The 18,622-nt window shown below is 42.5% G+C and overlaps 1 protein-coding gene across 5 annotated transcripts in view; it reads right to left on the bottom strand.

The window, feature by feature from the left end:
• ADGRE3 (adhesion G protein-coupled receptor E3) overlaps positions 1–14,955 on the bottom strand; it is a 40,130-nt gene extending 25,175 nt beyond the window's left edge. For 4 of the 5 annotated variants that reach the window (XM_077859626.1, XM_077859628.1, XM_077859629.1 and 1 more), the window contains exons 1-5: positions 14,797–14,953; positions 8,154–8,204; positions 6,698–6,817; positions 2,958–3,113; positions 1,683–1,753 (exon numbers count right to left, since the gene is read on the bottom strand). In XM_077859626.1, the coding sequence (XP_077715752.1) occupies positions 1,683–1,753; positions 2,958–3,113; positions 6,698–6,817; positions 8,154–8,204; positions 14,797–14,821 (423 nt within the window). In that variant the 5' untranslated portion in view covers positions 14,822–14,953. Of the gene's footprint in view, positions 1–1,682; positions 1,754–2,957; positions 3,114–6,697; positions 6,818–8,153; positions 8,205–14,796 lie in introns of all 5 variants that reach the window. The other variant, XM_077859627.1, reaches the window with a different exon arrangement.
• Positions 14,956–18,622: the final 3,667 nt, after the last annotated feature.

The following is an 18,622-nucleotide window of genomic DNA, read 5'->3' as shown; positions in this document are numbered from 1 at the left end:
TTTTTTAAAACTTAATTTATTTAAATTCAATTAATTAAAATATAGTGTATCATTAGTTTCAGAGGTAGAATTTAGTGATTCATCAGTTGCATACAACACCCAGTGCTCATTACGTCAAGTGCCCTCCTTCATGCCCATCACCCAGTTACCTCATCCACCCTTCCCTCCAGCAACCCTCAGTTTGTTTCCTATGATTAAGAGTCTCTTATTTGTCTCCCTCTCTGATTTCATCTTGTTCCATTTTCCTCTATGCTTCTCTGTTTAAACAGGCACTTTCTTGATCTGTCTCTTGTAACTGCCTACAATAACCATTCCTCTCCCCCTTCCTTTTACTGATTGAATGAATTCCTCAAATTTTATCTGGACCATGTTCCCCATCTACAGACCACATTGTCACATCTTCCCTTGCAGCTAGTTTTGGCCATGATACCTTCAACTTCTGGGTTGTTGCTTTAAGAGATCTCCAAGCAAATTATCACAATTTCATTAGCATATGATGGAGTGAGTAGATGTATCTCTTTTCTCCACTCTCCCCTCTTCACCTTGTACTCCAGACAAATTGCCCTGGACTCATTTCCTCTCTACCCACTGGTACAAAAGCCACATTGTGACAACCCAGTTTTGGCCATGGCATCGAGTACAAGATGCCAGGGAATGGTGGAGCAGCTGTTTGTGAAGAATGTGAGTACCCTTAATGACCTCATGAGCACAATCCTTTCACCAGCCTGGACTGTTAACTCAGAAAGTAACAGAGATCCATCTTTTTAAAGCAGTTTGATATTTGGGTCTCTTTGTTGCAGCAGTTCAGCATACCTTTTTTTTAAAAAAAATTATTTATTCATGAGAGACACAGGCAGGGTGATGGGCACTGAAGGGGGCACTTGGCGAGATGAGCACTGGGTGTTATGCTAAATGTTGGCAAATTGAACTCCAATAAAAAAAAAAAAAAAAAAAAAAGAGAGAGAAGCAGGCTTCATGCGGGAGCCCAATGCAGAACTTGATCCTGGGACTCCAGGATCATGCCCTGAGCTGAAGGCAGACGCTCAACCGCTGAGCCACCCAGGTGTCCCTCAGCATCCCTTGATATAGTTTCACTTAGTCTGTCTTTCTTGGTCTGGGTTAGATCCTATCTGTAGGGGGCAATATACATACATGCAAACATCCATGTGGACATATGCTATCTCTACCATGAGATATTTAGCAATATACATATAGTGATAAATGTGATATATTTGTATACTTCACAGTTATACATAATATACATTATACATAATTTATGCATAATATAAATTATTTATAACATTGTACTACTGTATAATTGATTTATATTATAAATAAAACTATTTTTAAAAAAATTATTTATTTATTCATGAGAGACAGAGAGAGAGAGGCAGAGACACAGAGGGAGAAGCAGGCTCCACACAGGGAGCCCACTGCGGGACTTGATCCTGGGTCTCCAGGGCCACACCCTGGGCTGAAGACAGGCACCAAATCACCAAGCCACCCGGGTTGCCCTATAAATAAAACTATTAAAGTATGTCACATACCATAACATGTAATATATAATATATACAACATATCACACCTATATGATACATATATAATATACAATGTATAGTAGACATATAATATATAGTATCCATATCCACTTGCTAATTTTGGGATTTGTAAACATTTGTTACCTGGCTGGGTTCAGGGGCTGGGCTTCTGCTCACATTCTTCATGCCTTCGGTTGTTGTTGAGGAAGTGGTTTCTGCAAAAGACATCAAAGGAAGTTACTGCTGGAACTGAGAATAAAAGGGTGGAGAAGTGGACAGGAAGGTGACTAACTTTGCATCTAGAAGGTCTGAACTCACACTTTTTTAAATTAAAAAATTTTTATTCATTAATTTTAAAATTCCAGTGTCATTAACATACAACATTATATTAGTTTCAGGTGTCCAATATAGTAATTTAACAATTCTGTACATTACATTTCTGCACATGAACATACATTTTCTGTACATGATCATCAGTGATCATCAGGATAAGTGTACTCTTTATCTTCATCACCTATTCCATCCATTCCCCCCTGCCCTCAACCTCCCTTCTGGCAACTGCTGGTTTGTTCTCTATAAGAGTCTGGATCTTGTTTGTCCCTTTTTTTTCTTTTGAACTCATATTCTTGTTCCCTGGTAAGGTTGTGCTCTTTTGAGCGTCTCCCAGCTGTATCTCCATATTTCTTGTGCATAGATTTCCCTGTCTATATGGTTTCCATGAAAGTGCTAGTGCTTATACAAGATGGTGCTTCTTGGACACAAATCCAAGGGTGGGCACATAACTCAAACTGTACTAAACACACAGCTCAAACTGGACTAATTGGTACATTTCCAAAGAATTTACAATTAGGTCCAAAGAGAGTCAGTTGATCTCTCTTTGGGTGACTGAGTCACTAACAATGGTAAAATTTGGACGTGTTGGTGGCCATATTTCCTGTCCTGTGGACTAAGAAGGCAGAGAAGGCCAGTTTGCACTGAAAAAGAAGAAAGGAGTAGACCCAAGGAGCTTCAGATACTAGGGTGTCTTGATAGTGTGGAGTCCCCATTTCAGTTCATTTAGGAAGCTCAGCTGTATTCTTGTTCTTGAGTTCCAAGACATATCCACGCATTCTTATCATAAACTCATCTTTTCTGCTTAAGTTATCCTGAGTTAGCTCTTCTTTGCAATTCAAAGAATCCTGTCTCAGTTGGCGCCTTGTCATCCCCATTTCCAAAGTCCTCTTGTCTTGTCCTTCTTTCCCTTTTTCTCCTCTTTCCATCATCCATTTACCTCCAGAAAGTGGAAACACATACTAGCCTCACCTCATGCATATGTGTGAATGCACATGCGCGCGCACCCCCCCCCCCAACATCTTTTCTGGCATTAGACTCAATGAAAATTAAGAAAGGAGACAGACAAGAAGACAAGAATTTCCTTACTTTGGCAAGTGTTTTCATTGGAATTCTGGAATTGTGTGTCCCCTGAGAGGAGTTTGTATCCAGGATTACAGAGACAGTGGAAACCTCCGTTGACATTCTGACATACAGCATTTGTGCCACAATATATATTAATGGGTGGCTTACATTCATCAATATCTGGAACACAGAAGAAGAATTTGGCCATTAATTGGACAAAGATTTATGGAACATCTGATATGTGCCAGAGGCTATACCCTTTCTATTCAATCTGTCCTGGTTTTTCAGGACAACTCAGTTAAGGTAGTGGGTTGTCTTTGTTTTTCCCTTTCCTCATTGACTTTGGTTGGATTCTCTGAGAAGCAGACATTGAGACATGAATTCATGTTCAAGTACCTTATGTAGGAGGTGATCTCAGAAAACACTGGAAAGGAAGTGGTGAAATGAGACAGGGAAAGCCAGACAGAGAGTAAAGAGAGAAGTTTCCATTGTGGCAATTGGGACTTGATTCCCCTGGGACCCTCTGGGAGACAGAGGAGGGCACAGGCTGCAGAGTGACTCCTCAAGGGGTGAGGGGGCTAGGGTATTTACCTGTCAAATTTTTTCTTTTAAGTTTTTATTTAAATTGTAGTTAGTTAATATATAGTGTAATATCAGTTTTGGGAGTAGAATTTAGTGATTCATCACTTATATACAACACTCAGTGCTCATTACAACAAATGTCCTCCTTAATCCCCATCACCCATCTAGGCCATCCTCCACCCACATCCCCTCCAGCAACCCTCAGTTTGTTCTCTATAGTTAAGAGTCTCTTATGGCTTGTCTCTTTTTTTCTCCCTTCCCCTATGTTCATCTGTTTCATTTTTAAAATTCCATATATGAGTGAAATCATATGGTGTTTGTCTTTCTCTGACTGACTTACTTTGCTTAGCATAATATACTCTAGGTCCATATACATCATTGTAAATGGCAATATTTCATTTTTTTAAAAGATTTTTTTATTTATTTACTCATGAGAGAGAGAGAGAGAGAGAGAGGCAGAGACATAGGCAGAGGCAGAAGCAGGCTCCATGCAGGGAGCCTGATGTGGGACTCGATCTTGGGACTCCGGGATCATGCCCTAAGCCAAAGGCAGATGCTCAACCAATGAGCCACCCAGGCATCCCAAGATTTCATTCTTTCTGATAGCTGAGTTATACTCCATTATCTCTCTCTCTCTAAACACATCTTTTTAAAAAGACTTCATTTATTTATTTGACAGAGAGAGAGAACACAAGCAGGGGGAGTGGGATAGGGAGAAGCAGTTTCCTTGATGAGCAGGGAGCCTGAAGCAGGACTTGATCCCAAGACTCTGGGACCATGACCTGAGCTGAAGGTAGATGCTTAACCGACTGAGCCACCCAGAGCCCCTAAACACATCTTTATCCGTTCACAGTCAATGGACGTTTGGGCTCTTTCCATAATTTGGCTATTGTTGATAATGCTTTTATCTGCCAAATCTTATCATTTATCAGCAGAGAAGTGTTTGCAGGGATAGTTACTGGTACTTCCACCTGTCCTGAGCATGAACTGAGTGGTCTCCAGTAGCCAGAGAGAGCCTTAGACTTAGTATGCAAAAGAATGGCAAGTGCTGAGGGCATAAAAGTGGGAAACTGACTGTATATGCTATTATGAACTGAATGTTTGTATATTCCCCCAGTTCAACATGTTGAAAACCTAAACTAAACCTAACTTCCAGTGTGGCTGTATTTGGAAATGAGGCCTCTAAGGATGTAACTGAGGTTGAATGAGGTCCTAATAATGGGGCCTAGATCTGTTAGAATTAGTATCTGTAGAAGAAGTGACACAAGAGTTTCTCCACCTGCCTGACCACTGTGTGCACATAGTGAGGAAAGACCATGTGAAGATAAAGCAAGAAGACATCTTCGAGTCAGGAATAGAGGCCTCCCCAGAAAGTGGAACTGCCAAAACCTTCACCATGGGCTTCCCAGCCTCAGAACTGTAAGAAAATAAATTTCTGTTGTTTAAGCCACCTTGTCTGTGGTGTTTTGTCAAAGCCACCCGAGCAGAGTAATACACTTGCTAGATTAACTAACTGAGTTAGGATGTCTGGATTAAGTCAATGTGTCTCCAGTCCCAAGGCTTACTGTACCCCCTTTGCAAATGTCAGGTAGGTAGTAAGGATGTGTGATTTCCCCATCTGGTATGGCAAACATGAAATTGGGAATTTTCAGACCATGATGTAGTAGAGCAGTTGCTCTCAGTTGCCCACTCAACAACTATTCTCTTTTGAGGAGGCCAGACATGGCAGTTTTATTCCCAATTCCTAGGCGATCTCTCCACCAGCCTCTCCTCCAGCTTTCACTCCACACCCCTTGCCAATGAAATGTAAGGCTGATCTTCCTGGGGCTTCTGCAAGGAACCTAAGCCCAAGACAAAAATCACTACAAAGGAATGAGACTCAGACTGCTGTTGGAATTCCCATCTGCATCCCTGTGAGCTTGAAGATACTTCTCTGATCGCTGGGATATTCACTGATGGATCCCTCGGAGAAGAGGACAGAATGAAAATGTTCTCCCACTGAGGCAGGATAGAACCTACTCCTTAGAGCCAAAGAAATGAGAGACAGTGCATTCATGTGAGAGACATTAGCTGTGCGGGCAGGTTTGAAGAGAGCACGTGGGAAAGTGCTCCAAACAAACAATGAATTAACAAATATGAAACCAGGAACTACAGAACACTCAACATCAGGGGAGATGAAGGGAAGAGGAAGCAGGGGTGAGCAGTGAACCTTGAGATAAAGTTAAATTCATGAGATGTGGCAGGGGAGATGGGGAGGGGGTGAAATAACAGTATTTTACGGATCTCATCTCTTTGTTAGGAGAGGGGAAGTGAGGGTGAAATGAAGCATCCTTTTTTTTAAACGCCAGTATAATTAACATACAGTGTTAGATTAGTTCTAGATGTGCAATATGGTGATTCAACAATTCTTTTTTTTAAAATATTTTATTTTTTTTATTTACGAGAGAGAGAGAGGCAGAGATACAGGCAGAGGGAGAAGCAGGCTCCATGCAGGCAGCCTGATGCAGGACTTGATCCAGGGACTCCAGGATCCCACCCTGGGCTGAAGGCAGGCACTAATCCACTGAGCCACCCAGGGGTCCCTGCGATTCAACAATTCTATATGTTACTCAGTGCTCATCACGGTGAGGGCATTCTCATCCCCTTCACCTGAAATGATGGGGGAAAACAAGGCATCTTGGAAAGGGAAATAGTTGATGAGTTAAAAAAAATAATAGTAGAGAAACACATGTTTCATTATGAAGTTAAGAGAAGGTAACCAGGGGTGGAAGGGGTGGAAAAATATATTAGAAAGTATATTAGAACTTCAAAATATATAAAGGAAATTCTGGGGCACCAGGGAGGGGGTGCTCAGTCAGTTAAGTTTATGACTTTTGGTTTCAGCTCAGGTCATGATCTCAGGTCATGAGATGGAGCCCCTTATTTGGCTCTGTGCTGGGCATGGAGCCTGCTTGGGATTCTCTCTCTCTCTCTCTCTCCCCTTCCCTCACCCTCCGCTCTTACTCATTCTCTCTTAAAAAACATTTAAGGGGAAATGCTGATTTTGTATAAGTGTTTCTTTCTTCATGAGGGTGGACTTGGTAGACTTTAGCAGTACACATTATTGGCATTTGTTTCCTCATGATCTCTATGGTGTTTCCTTTCCACTCCCGGCTCCAGGTGGTTTGAAAATTATCCCTTACCTTCACATGTGTTCAAGGGGAATGTGAAGAATTCCTTCCCAGACCTAGAAACGTATCCATGGTCGCAGGTACACTGAGTGCCATTGACACAGTAAGCATGTTGGGGGCAGGTACAGGAAGCTGCAGGAAGAAGGAGGGGTAGGTCAAACATCCCTGAGGTTAAAGGATGTCCCATTATCATTTGGCTTTGCCTGTGACCAGGCCCTCTAGAGGATGAAGCTGCCTATACCCCTTTTCACTTGTGAGATTTCAGCACATTAAAAAATGAGAGATACCAAACCCAAGTTACAGAAAAAAAAAAAAAAAAAAAGATTCGTTTGCATGATAAAGGTCTTAAATTAATTTTAACACAAAAATTTCAACGTGATATAATTGTGCTATTCTCTGGAAGAATTTATAAAAGATGGAATTAATTGGTTAAGACCCTGGGTTTGATTCTGATTCTGCTACTTACCAGCTGTGTGTCTTTGTAAAAGTGTCTTAACCTCTCTGTGCCTCAATACCCTCATCTGTAGACTGAGTAAGTGAATTGATACATATAAAATGTGTTGGGCAGTGCTTGGCACATAATAAGTATTAGTTAGGGTTATAAAAATTTGAATTTGCAGGGATCCACAGGAGGTATATTCTGATATATACATGTTATCTTTGTAACACTATGTATAACTTCATTTGGACAGAGAGACATTAAAGATCTTAATTTGAGCCCCCTTGGTAATGAGTGGAGCTAAGAAAGTATCTCGAGCTTTGGGTCTAGTGGAGAAATCTGGGAACTGTGCAGTGTTCACAGGGAGTGGGGGCTGGGAATGTGATGGGGGCCACAGTGCACAGTCTGGTTACTCAGGAGGCATCCCTTGGAGGTTGGCTAGAAAGGAAGAATCTCAGGACCTACCCTAAACCTGCTGAATCAGAATCTAGTGAGAGCTCCAAGGGATTAAAGTTAGTCTGAAATCATCACATTCTTTTTTTTTTTTTTTTTTTGGTGCCTCACTTATGATCAGAATGAAATGGTTACCATAATGCTGTCTTTACCCACCAGAATGTTCACTTAGCGAGACTTTGTATGTTTTAGCCACTATTCCATTCCTACATTGGGCATATTGTGGTTACTGAAAACAGATGAACAGACAAAGGAAAATAAAATAAAATTATACATTAAGGGGTGCCTGCCTGGCTCCGTTGGAAGAGCATGTGACTCTTAAGCTTGGGCTTGTGAGTTTGAGCCTGATGTCGGGTGTAGAGATTACTTAAATTAATGAAACTTAAACATATGCATTAAAATTTGATGAAATGATGAATTAAAAAAGAATGACAGGAGTAAGCATCCCTAAATTCTGCTCCCAGAACAAGCCCCTTTGTTCTAGTCCATTGGAGAATGTGAGTTATCCCAGGTACATCCTTGGTCTACACCCTTCTTGGTCTCTGGCTATGGAGAAGTCAGGCACTGAGCACTTACCTTTGGTCTTATGAATGATGACTTCTGATAAACTCAGCAGAAAGAAGAGCCCTGGAACAGGGAAGCAGAAAGGAGACACATGAAATAAATGAGGAAAGATGCCAGGAAATTCTCCAAGGGCTGTTCATCAGTTATTCACAGCTGCATAAAAACTGTCACGAAATATAGTGGTTTAAAAGAGCAATGGTCATTTTCTTATCTCTTATGGTTTCTGTGGTTTGGGAATCTGGGAAAGGCTCAGCTGGGTGATTCTGGCTTAAGGTTTCTTGTACAGTTGCAGTTAGGTAGTTCTGGGGCTAGAGCAGCTGGGAACTGGCTGTGCACTGTCAACCCTTCCCATAGCCTCAGACTCAAGGAGTTTGGCCTGCTCCCAACATGGTGACCTCAGCTTGCATGGCAGTTCAGAGCTCTAAGTAGAAGTGGTCCAGCCAATAAGGCTACGTCTCCCCTTAGGATCCAGCCCTGGAAGCCATGCAATTCATCTTTCACCACATTTTCTTGGTTACAAGCAAATTACAAGTCCACTCAGATTCAAGTGGATAAGAATCATTCTTTCTTTTGAGGGAAGGTTGGCAAGATTCTAAAGCACTTCTTGGAAGGGAAGTATGGTTTTGGCCAGCTTGGGAAATACAGGCTGATTTACTGTGGTTGATAAAGTGCTCTTTTCTCTTCCCCAAACCTTTTCAACTGCTCGTGAGGTCAGCAGCCATGTTCCTCCTTCTACAAAGACCCAAAGCTCCTGGATAGATGAGTTGCTTCTCTTTCTCTTTCCTGAGAAATCCGACACCACTCTGCTAGTTCTCTCCTCACCTTTTTTTCTTTTTTTTTTTTTTTTATTGCTAGAGGCAATTTTTTTTAAATTTATTTATGATAGTCACAGAGAGAGAGAGAGAGAGAGAGAGGCAGAGACACAGACAGAGGGATAAGCAGGCTCCATGCACCGGGAGCCCGACGTGGGATTCGATCCCGGGTCTCCAGGATCGCGCCCTGGGCCAAAGGCAGGCGCCAAACCGCTGCGCCATCCAGGGATCCCTCTCCTCACCTTTTTTTTTTTTTTTTTTTTTTTTTAAATTTTTATTTATTTATGATAGTCACACAGAGAGAGAGAGAGAGGCAGAGACATAGGTAGAGGGAGAAGCAGGCTCCATGCACCGGGAGCCTGACGTGGGATTCGATCCCGGGTCTCCAGGATCGCGCCCTGGGCCAAAGGCAGGCGCCAAACCGCTGCGCCACCCAGGGATCCCTCCTCACCTTTTTTTCATTCCCTTATTACATACTAATGTCTAGATCTATTTGCCATTTGCAAGGACAATATTGACAGCTGGAATGGTGCAGGAATTGACCAATCAGAGAGGACACTGGAGATCCTTCTCTGCTGTTACAGCAGATGTTATTTTAGCTACTGAATTGTGGGGTGGGTGGGGTCCTAGGGCAGGGTCTGGGTTGGCAGGAATGTGGTGGGAGCTGGTTCTTAGCAATGATTATTTACAAATGGTGTGAGGATATTTCAAGATGAACAACCAACTGGTGGCTCTTCTAGTGTGCACTGGTTGAAATTTAGCTCTGATGGCCAGTCATCTTATTTGCAACTTTGGTTACCCCTTGAGAAAGTGGGTCCTGCAGATAAATGGATAAAGAAAATGTGATTTTATATATATATATATATATATATATACACAATGAAATATTACTTGGCCTTAAAAAAATAAGAAAATTTTGACATTTGTGGCAATAGGTATGAAACTAGAGGACATTATTCTGAGTGAGATAAACCAAACACAGAAGAAAAAATACCGCATCATTTCACTTACATGAAATATCTAAAGTAGTCAAACTCATGGAAGCAGAGAATAGATTAGTAGTCAGTAGGGGCTAGGGGAAGAGGGAAATGGGAAATTACTTTTCTTTTTAAAATTATTATTATTATTTTTTGTATATATATATTTTTAAATTTTTATTTTATTTATGATAGTCACACACACACAGAGAGAGAGAGGCAGAGACATAGGCAGAGGGAGAAGCAGGCTCCATGCACCGGGAGCCCGACGTGGGATTCGATCCCGGGTCTCCAGGATCGTGCCCTGGGCCAAAGGCAGGCGCTAAACCGCTGCGCCACCCAGGGATCCCTGTATATTTTTTATTGGAGTTAGATTTGCCAACATATAGTATAACACCCTGGGAAATTACTTTTCAATAGGTATAAAGTTTTTGTTATACAAGGTGAATAAGTTCTGGAGATCTGCCATAAAACCTAGTACCAATAGTTAACAATACGGTGTTGTGCACTTCAAGATATGTTAAAAGAATAGATCTTGTGTTATATGTTCTCACCAAACACATACACACACAGAGGGGCTGGGCAAAATACAAAGGCCAGCCTCTACAACATCTAAGGGGAAATAAACTCTTACTGAATGCCAGGCATTGTTCTTCTAAGCACCATCACATGAACTTAATTCAGCTTTGCAACAACTTTAGGAGGTGAGTGCTATTAGCATGATCCTGGTTGTGCAGATTAAGAAACAGAGGCACAGAGGGCTAAGGCATTTGTTCCATTTCCCAGAGCTTGTCAGTGGCAGAGCTGAGACTAAACTCAGGTGCTGGGTTCCTGCTGGTAATCTACCCCCCAACCCATGACCTCTCTTGCAGAAATCCCACACATGCCCAGTGCATGGGGCTGCTGTTGAGATTGGCATGTTTCTAGTGACAGCTGACTTGAGGAAAAGGTGCCTTTTCTTCCAGGAGTGGTGTTCCCCAGATGTGACAGTCCAGTAGGAGGTGGAATATATTACCTGGTTATTTGGGGATCTAGACCAATGCAAGATTTGGGAGACAAAGCCCTATGGGCTAGCAGTGATCCTTTAAGAGTGGGAGGGAGGGCAATGCCAGTTCTTTTTGGGTTTCCCGGTATAAGTTTCTGATTGCTGACAAATTCCCATGAATTTAGTGGCTTAAAAACAACAGAAATGTATTCCCATATTGTTCTGTAGGCCAGACATCCAAAGTTAGTCTCACTGGGCTGACATTAAGATATCAGTGGGATGGGGATCCCTGGGTGGTTAGCGGTTTGGCCCCTGCCTTTGGCCCAGGGAGTGATCCTGGAGTCCTGGGATCGAGTCCTGGGATCGAGTTCTGCATCAGGCTCCCTGCATGGAGGGAGCTTTTCTCTCTGCCTCTCTCTCTCTCTCTCTCTTTCTGTGTGTGTCTCCCATGAATAAATAAATAAAATCTAAAAAAAAAAAAAAGATATCAGTGGGACTGCTTCCTTTTGGAAACTCTAGAGTAGAATCCATTTCCTTCCACTGCCAACTGTCAGAAGTGACCCACATTCCATGCTCATGGTCTCCTCTTCCATCCTCATAGCCAGTAGCACCTTCCTCTCTGGTCTCCTGCCTCCCTTTTGTAAGGGCCCTCATGAGTATAATGGGCCTGCCTGTATAATCCAGGATAATCTCCCCATCTCAAGATCCTTAGCTTAATCCATATCTATAAAGTCCCTTTGACCACGTGAAGTTGCTCAGGACATGCCACCCCAAAATATGCCACATTGGTGTGTTGCTTATTTGGAGTAGAAGGCACTTGAGAAACAGCATGTGTTGGAAGGGTTTTCTGACCTACTTAAAATCAGGCTATAAAATTTCCCCTGAGGGGATCCCTGGGTGGCGTAGCGGTTTGGCGCCTGCCTTTGGCCCAGGGCGCGATCCTGGAGACCTGGGATCGAATCCCACATCGGGCTCCCGGTGCATGGAGCCTGCTTCTCCCTCTGCCTGTGTCTCTGCCTCTCTCTCTCTCTCTATCATAAATAAATAAATAAAAATAATAAAAAAATTTCCCCTGAGAAAGGTGCCCTCCCTGGGCCAGGAAGGAAAGAATGTCCTTATCACCAGAGACTGGGCATGAACACTGAAATGGATCTGTACAACACTCTCGGAAATAGCTCTTGTCTTCCTCCAGTTACCCTGTTGACAGACCCCCTAGTACTTTCTTGCAATTCGCCATCCCTAGCCCAAATCCCTTTCTTTGTTTTGTCATTTCACAAAGTCATCATTTCTTTGTCCAAAAGGCACAAAAACTTTGTGCTCTGGCCACTTCCCTGGGTCTTCATTCCCTTGTGAAGGCTTTCATTTACCTGCTTCAATTCAATAATACTTGTCTGCTTCTCTCCTATTAATTTGTCTTTTGTCAGCACAATTCTGATTTTCAACCAGAGACCCTAAGAGGGTAGAGGTGAAGTGTTTTCTCCCCTGTGCAATTATGCTAACATATTCACAGGTTCCAGGGGATTAGGACATTGACATCTTTGGAGGTCTGTTATTCATCCTTTCATGCTCCCATCTTTCATCAGAGAAGGTGCCAGTTGTGATCAGATACTTTATGCAACTGCATTCATGGAGCATTATGAATATTTTTGATTGTTCAGTGAAAATATTCTCAGCTGAGCTGTAAATTGCTTAATGGCAGGGCCCTGGCATATTTCCCAATGAATTTAAATTTCCCTTCCACTACTTTTGTATAATAATTAATTTGCAGAAGCTGCAGTAACACTACACCTGCCCAAATGATGACTATAGCTCACAGAGCCAGTTGGTAAAACATAGATTGAAAAGCATTTCCTAGTTCCTAAAGTTCAGGCAGTCTGGGCACTACCAGGTTTCCTCAAGGCTAGTCTTCAAGTCCAGCCAGCAACCCTGTGCTCAATAATACGTAAATGTGTCTTAAATTAGGGTTTCCCAAGAGTCATGAGCATGCTTGCATCTAAGAGTCCTAAGAAACTTTAGAAATCATCCACTGACTCATTTTGTTCATGAGGAAACAGGTCCCTGGAGGTCAAGTGGCTTGGACTCTATTTGTGCAAATTGTTTAATTTGTTTCCTTATATGAAACATGGCCACAGAATTACCTACTACCTGGGGTTAAGGGTGATGACATAAACAAGGGCATGCATGAAGCACAATGTATGGCAACAATCACTCCATAAATGCTAGCTGTCTCTGTTACCATTTTTTTTTTCTGTTACCATTTTATTTGCACTAGAATCCTATTCTTATTTTTGACCAGAGGCTCATTCGGTTACACTGCCTGTTGCATCCAGTGATGTGGGCAGAGGGTATACCGGTAACTGAATTCACAAATAATCCATCCCAGAAGTGTCCAGGACTCTGCCTCCAGTTGGCAAAAGCAGGAAACATCTTGTTTGGGCTTCTCTTTGTTTTATTTATTTATTTATTTATTTATTTATTTATTTATTTTTTTACATTTTATTTAAGCTTTATTGAGATATATAAAAAATTGCACACTGTCTCACTTAAATTTGATTTCATAGATATATATCAGACACCTCTTATATATAAGATATGGAAGGCACTGCAAATGTGAGAGTACATGGCATTTACCTTTAAGAAGCTTATATTGTTTTGATAGACTTCATGATCTACCACCTGTCTCTACAACTGAACAGCTCTAAGACGTTAAACAAATCTTATAATCTCTCTGTAATGCTATTCTGCATCTGTCATGCGAAGGTGTTGTGCAATAATGAAGGTAAAACAATTTTAGGCTAAAGTATGTGTTCAGTAAATGTAAGGTCGATATTGTGGCTATTGATATTGTTATTTGATATGAAGCCAGAAAGATGGTTGGGGCTCCCGGGTTGGGGAACCATCTGCACAGAGGTGGCAACTGAAGCCAAAGGATCAAGAGTTTCCTCTAGGGATGCCTGGGTGGTTCAGCAATTGAGCATCTGCCTTTGGCTTAGGGCGTGATCCTGGGGTCCGGGATCAAGTCCTGCATCGGGCTCTTTGCAGAGAGCCTGCTTCTCCCTCTGCCTGTGTCTCTGCTTCTCTCTCTCTCTCTGTCTATTTTGAATAAATAAATAAAATATTTAAAAACAAAAGAGTTTCCTCTAGGAAAGGGAGCAGAAAAAGAGAAAACTCAAGCAGAATCCTGTGGGAAGAGCATTATGGCAAAGATCTGGAGCCAGGCAGCTTAGGTTTGAATCCTGACTCTGCCATTTACAAGCTGTGTGACTTTGAGCAGGTAGTACAATCTCTGTGTGCCCCAGTTTTCTCATCCCTAAGGTGGGGATAATATTAATATTCTTGGTACAGTACGGAGGAAAAGGAGGGGAAGGAAAGAATGGCAAGAGAGGTAGAGAAAAGTCAGGGCAGTGCTAAGTCACAGAATTATCAAGGAGAAGAGGATGTCAATTAGAGAATAAAACCTTCGAAGATGAATATGAACAACTCCTTGGATTGGACCATCAGGAAAATTTTTAGGGATATTTGACAATACAGTTTGAACAGGGTGGTGAGGAAGGAAACCATAATCCCAGGGAAAAAGAGAATGTTTAAAGTGGAGCAGAAGAAATGTGTGGGAAATATCAGAAAGGGAGACAGAACGTAAAGACTGCTAACTCTGGGAAACGAACTAGGGGTGGTAGAAGGGGAGGAGGGCGGGGGGTGGGAGTGAATGGGTGACGGGCACTGGGGGTTATTCTGTATGTTAGTAAATTGAACACCAATAAAAAATAAATTAAAAAAAAAAGAAGAAGAAAAAGGCTAAGGAAAAGACAGGTAATTGTTGAACCCAGTAGCTTCTGATAGGGGGTAGGTTAAGATACAGTCATTCCCAAGGTTACACATACCTGGAAGGAATGATGGCCCTCGCATTCCTGCATTCAGAATACCCTTGCTGGCCAGCTCTTGAAGTTCTTTGTTGCTTTATCCTGACCACTTATCCTATCTCAAGGAAATCTTATGAGAATTGATATACATAGGTTAGCTGACTAAGGAAATTTCTATCAGAAAAGGGAACTCATTCTTATCTTTCACCATCAAACCCATGGTTCTGCTTTTTTACTTGTTTATTTTCTACAGTTGTTTTCATACGCTTCTTTGGTGGTAGGTTTTCATAGCTACTCTTGATTGCCTTTGGGGTGAGAGAACCAGATTGACCCTAGGAAAGTAATGGTTTTTAGTCATAGATCATTGTCTGAGGAATGGGAAGTGACTTTGGGGTCAAAATAAAGCTTAAATAACCCTGTGGTTTTGAGCTGGGTAAGCCAGAACTTAGGGTATCTCTGTTGGTATCTAAAGTTACTGGAGGAGTCATTTTTCACAAATGTTATCATTTTTACCCGCTTAGTGGATGGTACATAACAGATCTGGCTAGAGTCTCAAAGTAAACTCAGTAGAGGGTGATAAATTATTTGGTTATTTGGGGCAATCCAAACCAATTGCAGGATTTGGGATAAAAACTAAGTCCTTCCCTCCTTCAACAAATATATTTTTAAAATATTTTATTTATTCATGAGAGACACAGAGAGAAAGAGAGAGAGGCAGAGACACAGGCAGAGGGAGAAGCAGGCTCCATGCAGGGAGCCCGATGTGGGACTTGGTCCCGGGACTCCAGGATCACAACCTGGGCCAAAAGCAGATGCTCAACTGCTGGGCATCTACAACATCTAAGGGGAAATAAGCTCCTGGCATCTGGGAAAAGCAGGTTTTTGGGGAGAGATGGCATTAGGTTTTGGATAAATTGATTTTGAGGTACTGTGATTTCAATATTCATTACATATATGGCCTAGTTCACAAAAGAGAGGCTTTTCCCCCCAGTCCCCAGGTGGTAATTGTAGCCATGGTACTAGATGAAATCATGTAAGAAGAGATAGTAGAGTGAGAAGAGAGCCCTGAGTAAGTAGTTTAAATATCAGGGAATAGAGGAGTGGCAAGGAGAGGGGACAGGACAAGAGTGGCTAGACAGATGGGGGGAAATGAGTAGAGTATGGTGTCATGGAAGGAAAGGAAAGAGATCAGACTGAATTAAGACTGAAAAATATTCAAAGGACAGAGCAGTCGGGAGGTTGTTGTATTCTTATCAAAAGAAGTTACAGTGGTGAGGATGATGGTGGTGATGATGATAAAGATGACAATGATGAAGGCAGTGGAGATGGTGGTGGTGATGGTGAAAATAATGTTGGTGGTGAAGATAGTAGAGGTGGTTGTACAGGTAATGGTGGTGGTGGGGACAGTTGTGCCGGTTGTGCTGGTGGTGATAATGAAGGCAGTGACGGTAGTGGTGATGATGATGTAGTAAAAATGGTGGGCACGATGGCAGTGGTGAGGTGGTAGAGGTGATGATGGTGGTAATAATAGTGGTGAAGGTGGTGGAGGTGGCAGTGGTGATAGTGGTAGTGATGATGATGATGGTAGTGGAAGTCAAAATAGAGTTGGTTGAGGGAAAATGAAAAGTGAAGAAGGGGAGATAGTAAGTATAGTCAACTCCAGAGACTCTTGGAGGCAAGTGTGTGAGCAAGGTAAAAGAACAAATGGATTTCCTCAGGTGGTTGGAGCATGGTGGAATTTGCTGGCTCTTGGGGTTGTCAAGATCACAAGTCCTGCATAATAAGTTTGTTAAGCTCACAACGTCTCACCATCCCCTGTGGCCCAGCAGTCCTGCAATGAGACTTCTGGTTCTTTCTTCCTGTTGTTCCTCTGGGAGTGTGGTTATAGTTGGAAGCAAGAGTTGATTAGGAAAGACAGGTGGTGCCACCTAATGGCCAGGCCTATGATATTGCAGAGTATCAGTTCTAGACCCAGACCACCTGGGTTCAAATCTTAGCTCTGCCACTTTAGTTGTGTGACTTTGGGAAAGTCACTCAACTTCTCTGCTCTCAGACATCTCTGATCTGGGATAACTTCAATAGTCTTCTAATTGGTTGTCCTTCCATCGAATTCTTTACTCTGCAGCTGGGAGACCTTTCTGAAATATGAATCTGAGCCCATCCCATGCCTGCCTCACAGTCCCATGGATACTTTGCTGGCTAAATGTGCTTAGCAGGCTCATAAAGCCCACCTGATCTGGCCCCAGTCCACCTCTCCAGACTCAGCTTTCTTTCTTTCTTTCTTTCTTTCTTTCTTTCTTTCTTTCTTTCTTTCTTTCTTTCTTTTTTTTTTTTTTTAAATTTTATTTATTTATTCATGAGAGACATAGAGAGAGAAGCAGAGACACAGGCAGAGGGAGAAGCAGGCTCCATGCAGGAAGCCCGATGTGGGACTAGATCCTGGGACTCCAGGATCATTCCCTGGGCCGAAGGGAGGCGCTCAACCACTGAGCCACCCAGGTGTCCCCAGACTCCTCTTTCACTCTTCGCTCTTAGGCTGCCCACCTGACCTGGTGACTCTCTATTACCGTCACATTGCTTCATAGAGCAGGTAAGTATAAACCAGAGTGTCCCTAGCCTTTTACTTATGATAGAAAATGAGATTATAATGCTTTTTTATAATGACTTTACAGCTTCAGGGGATTTCTTGCTGAAAATCAGACCTTTTGAAAGTGTCCTCTTAGTTCTCTCTTTTTTTAAAAAAATATTTTATTTATTTATTCATGAGAGACACACAGAGAGAGGCAGAAACATAGGCAGAGGGAGAAGCAGGCTCCCTGCAGGGAGCCCGGTGTGGGACTCAATCCCAGAACCCCGGGATTATGACCTGAGCTGAAGGCAGATGCTCACCTTCTGAGCCACCCAGGCGTCCCTCTCTCAGTCATTTCTGAGAGTCTCCTGCAGTTTCAGCTCACAGATGCCCTTTATGTCTGTCCACCCATCCCTGTATGCTCCATCCATCCATCTATCCATCCATCCATCCATCCATCCATCCATCCATTTCTCTATCTCTTCCTCCCTCCTATATTTTTCATCTTATTGACTGCTGTCTTCACTACTGTTGACTTCAGTGAACAGTCTCTTCATTGTCTTATGCTGATTCCTACTGCTGACTCCCTAGCCCTAGACTCAGGTTGGAAATGCAGTTCTCTCTGCTTCCTCCTGGAACATCTCAGCCAGGCTGTGATGTTTAATAAAGCTTTACTGTGACCAAAGATAATATTAAATCTAAGTCAGGTCCTGTTCCTCCTCTGATGATAGCCTTCACAACTCCCACTTAAAATAAAAGCCAAAGTCCTCATCATGGCCCATAGGACCCTGTGTGATCTGCTCTGGTCACCACCTTGCCCTCATCCCCTCCCAGTCTCCCTCACCCTGTCCTCTGCTTTCTCTGCTTCAGCCACACTACTCGTTCCTTGCCTTTCCTTGAACATGCCAGGAACACTCCCGCCTCTGGGTTTTTGTACTTGTTCCCTAAATGCTTTCTACCTAAGGCTGTTCTTCTTAAATGCTTTCCTTTAGATTACCGCCTGTAACCACAGAGCTCCCTGGCTTACTTCAAGTCATTGCTTTAGTGTCCCCTGGAGGTCTCCCATGACCTTCCTGTCTAAAATCGCTCTCTCTCTGCCCCCCTCCCTCTCCCTCCCTCCTTTTCTTTCTCAAACTCTCTCTCTCACATCCTCCATCCACTTTGCTTAGTTATTTCTATTAATTGTACCCACCACCTTCTAATATACAAGACAACTTGCTTATTTACTTCATTAATTTTGTTTGCTGTCTCTCTGCCCTATTGGAATGCCAGCTCCAC

The sequence above is a fragment of the Canis aureus genome, chromosome 19 (assembly GCF_053574225.1).
Source record: "Canis aureus isolate CA01 chromosome 19, VMU_Caureus_v.1.0, whole genome shotgun sequence".
NCBI lineage: Eukaryota > Metazoa > Chordata > Mammalia > Carnivora > Canidae > Canis > Canis aureus.
Note: the sequence above shows the minus strand (reverse complement) of the source record. Positions and strands in the feature narration are given on the sequence as shown.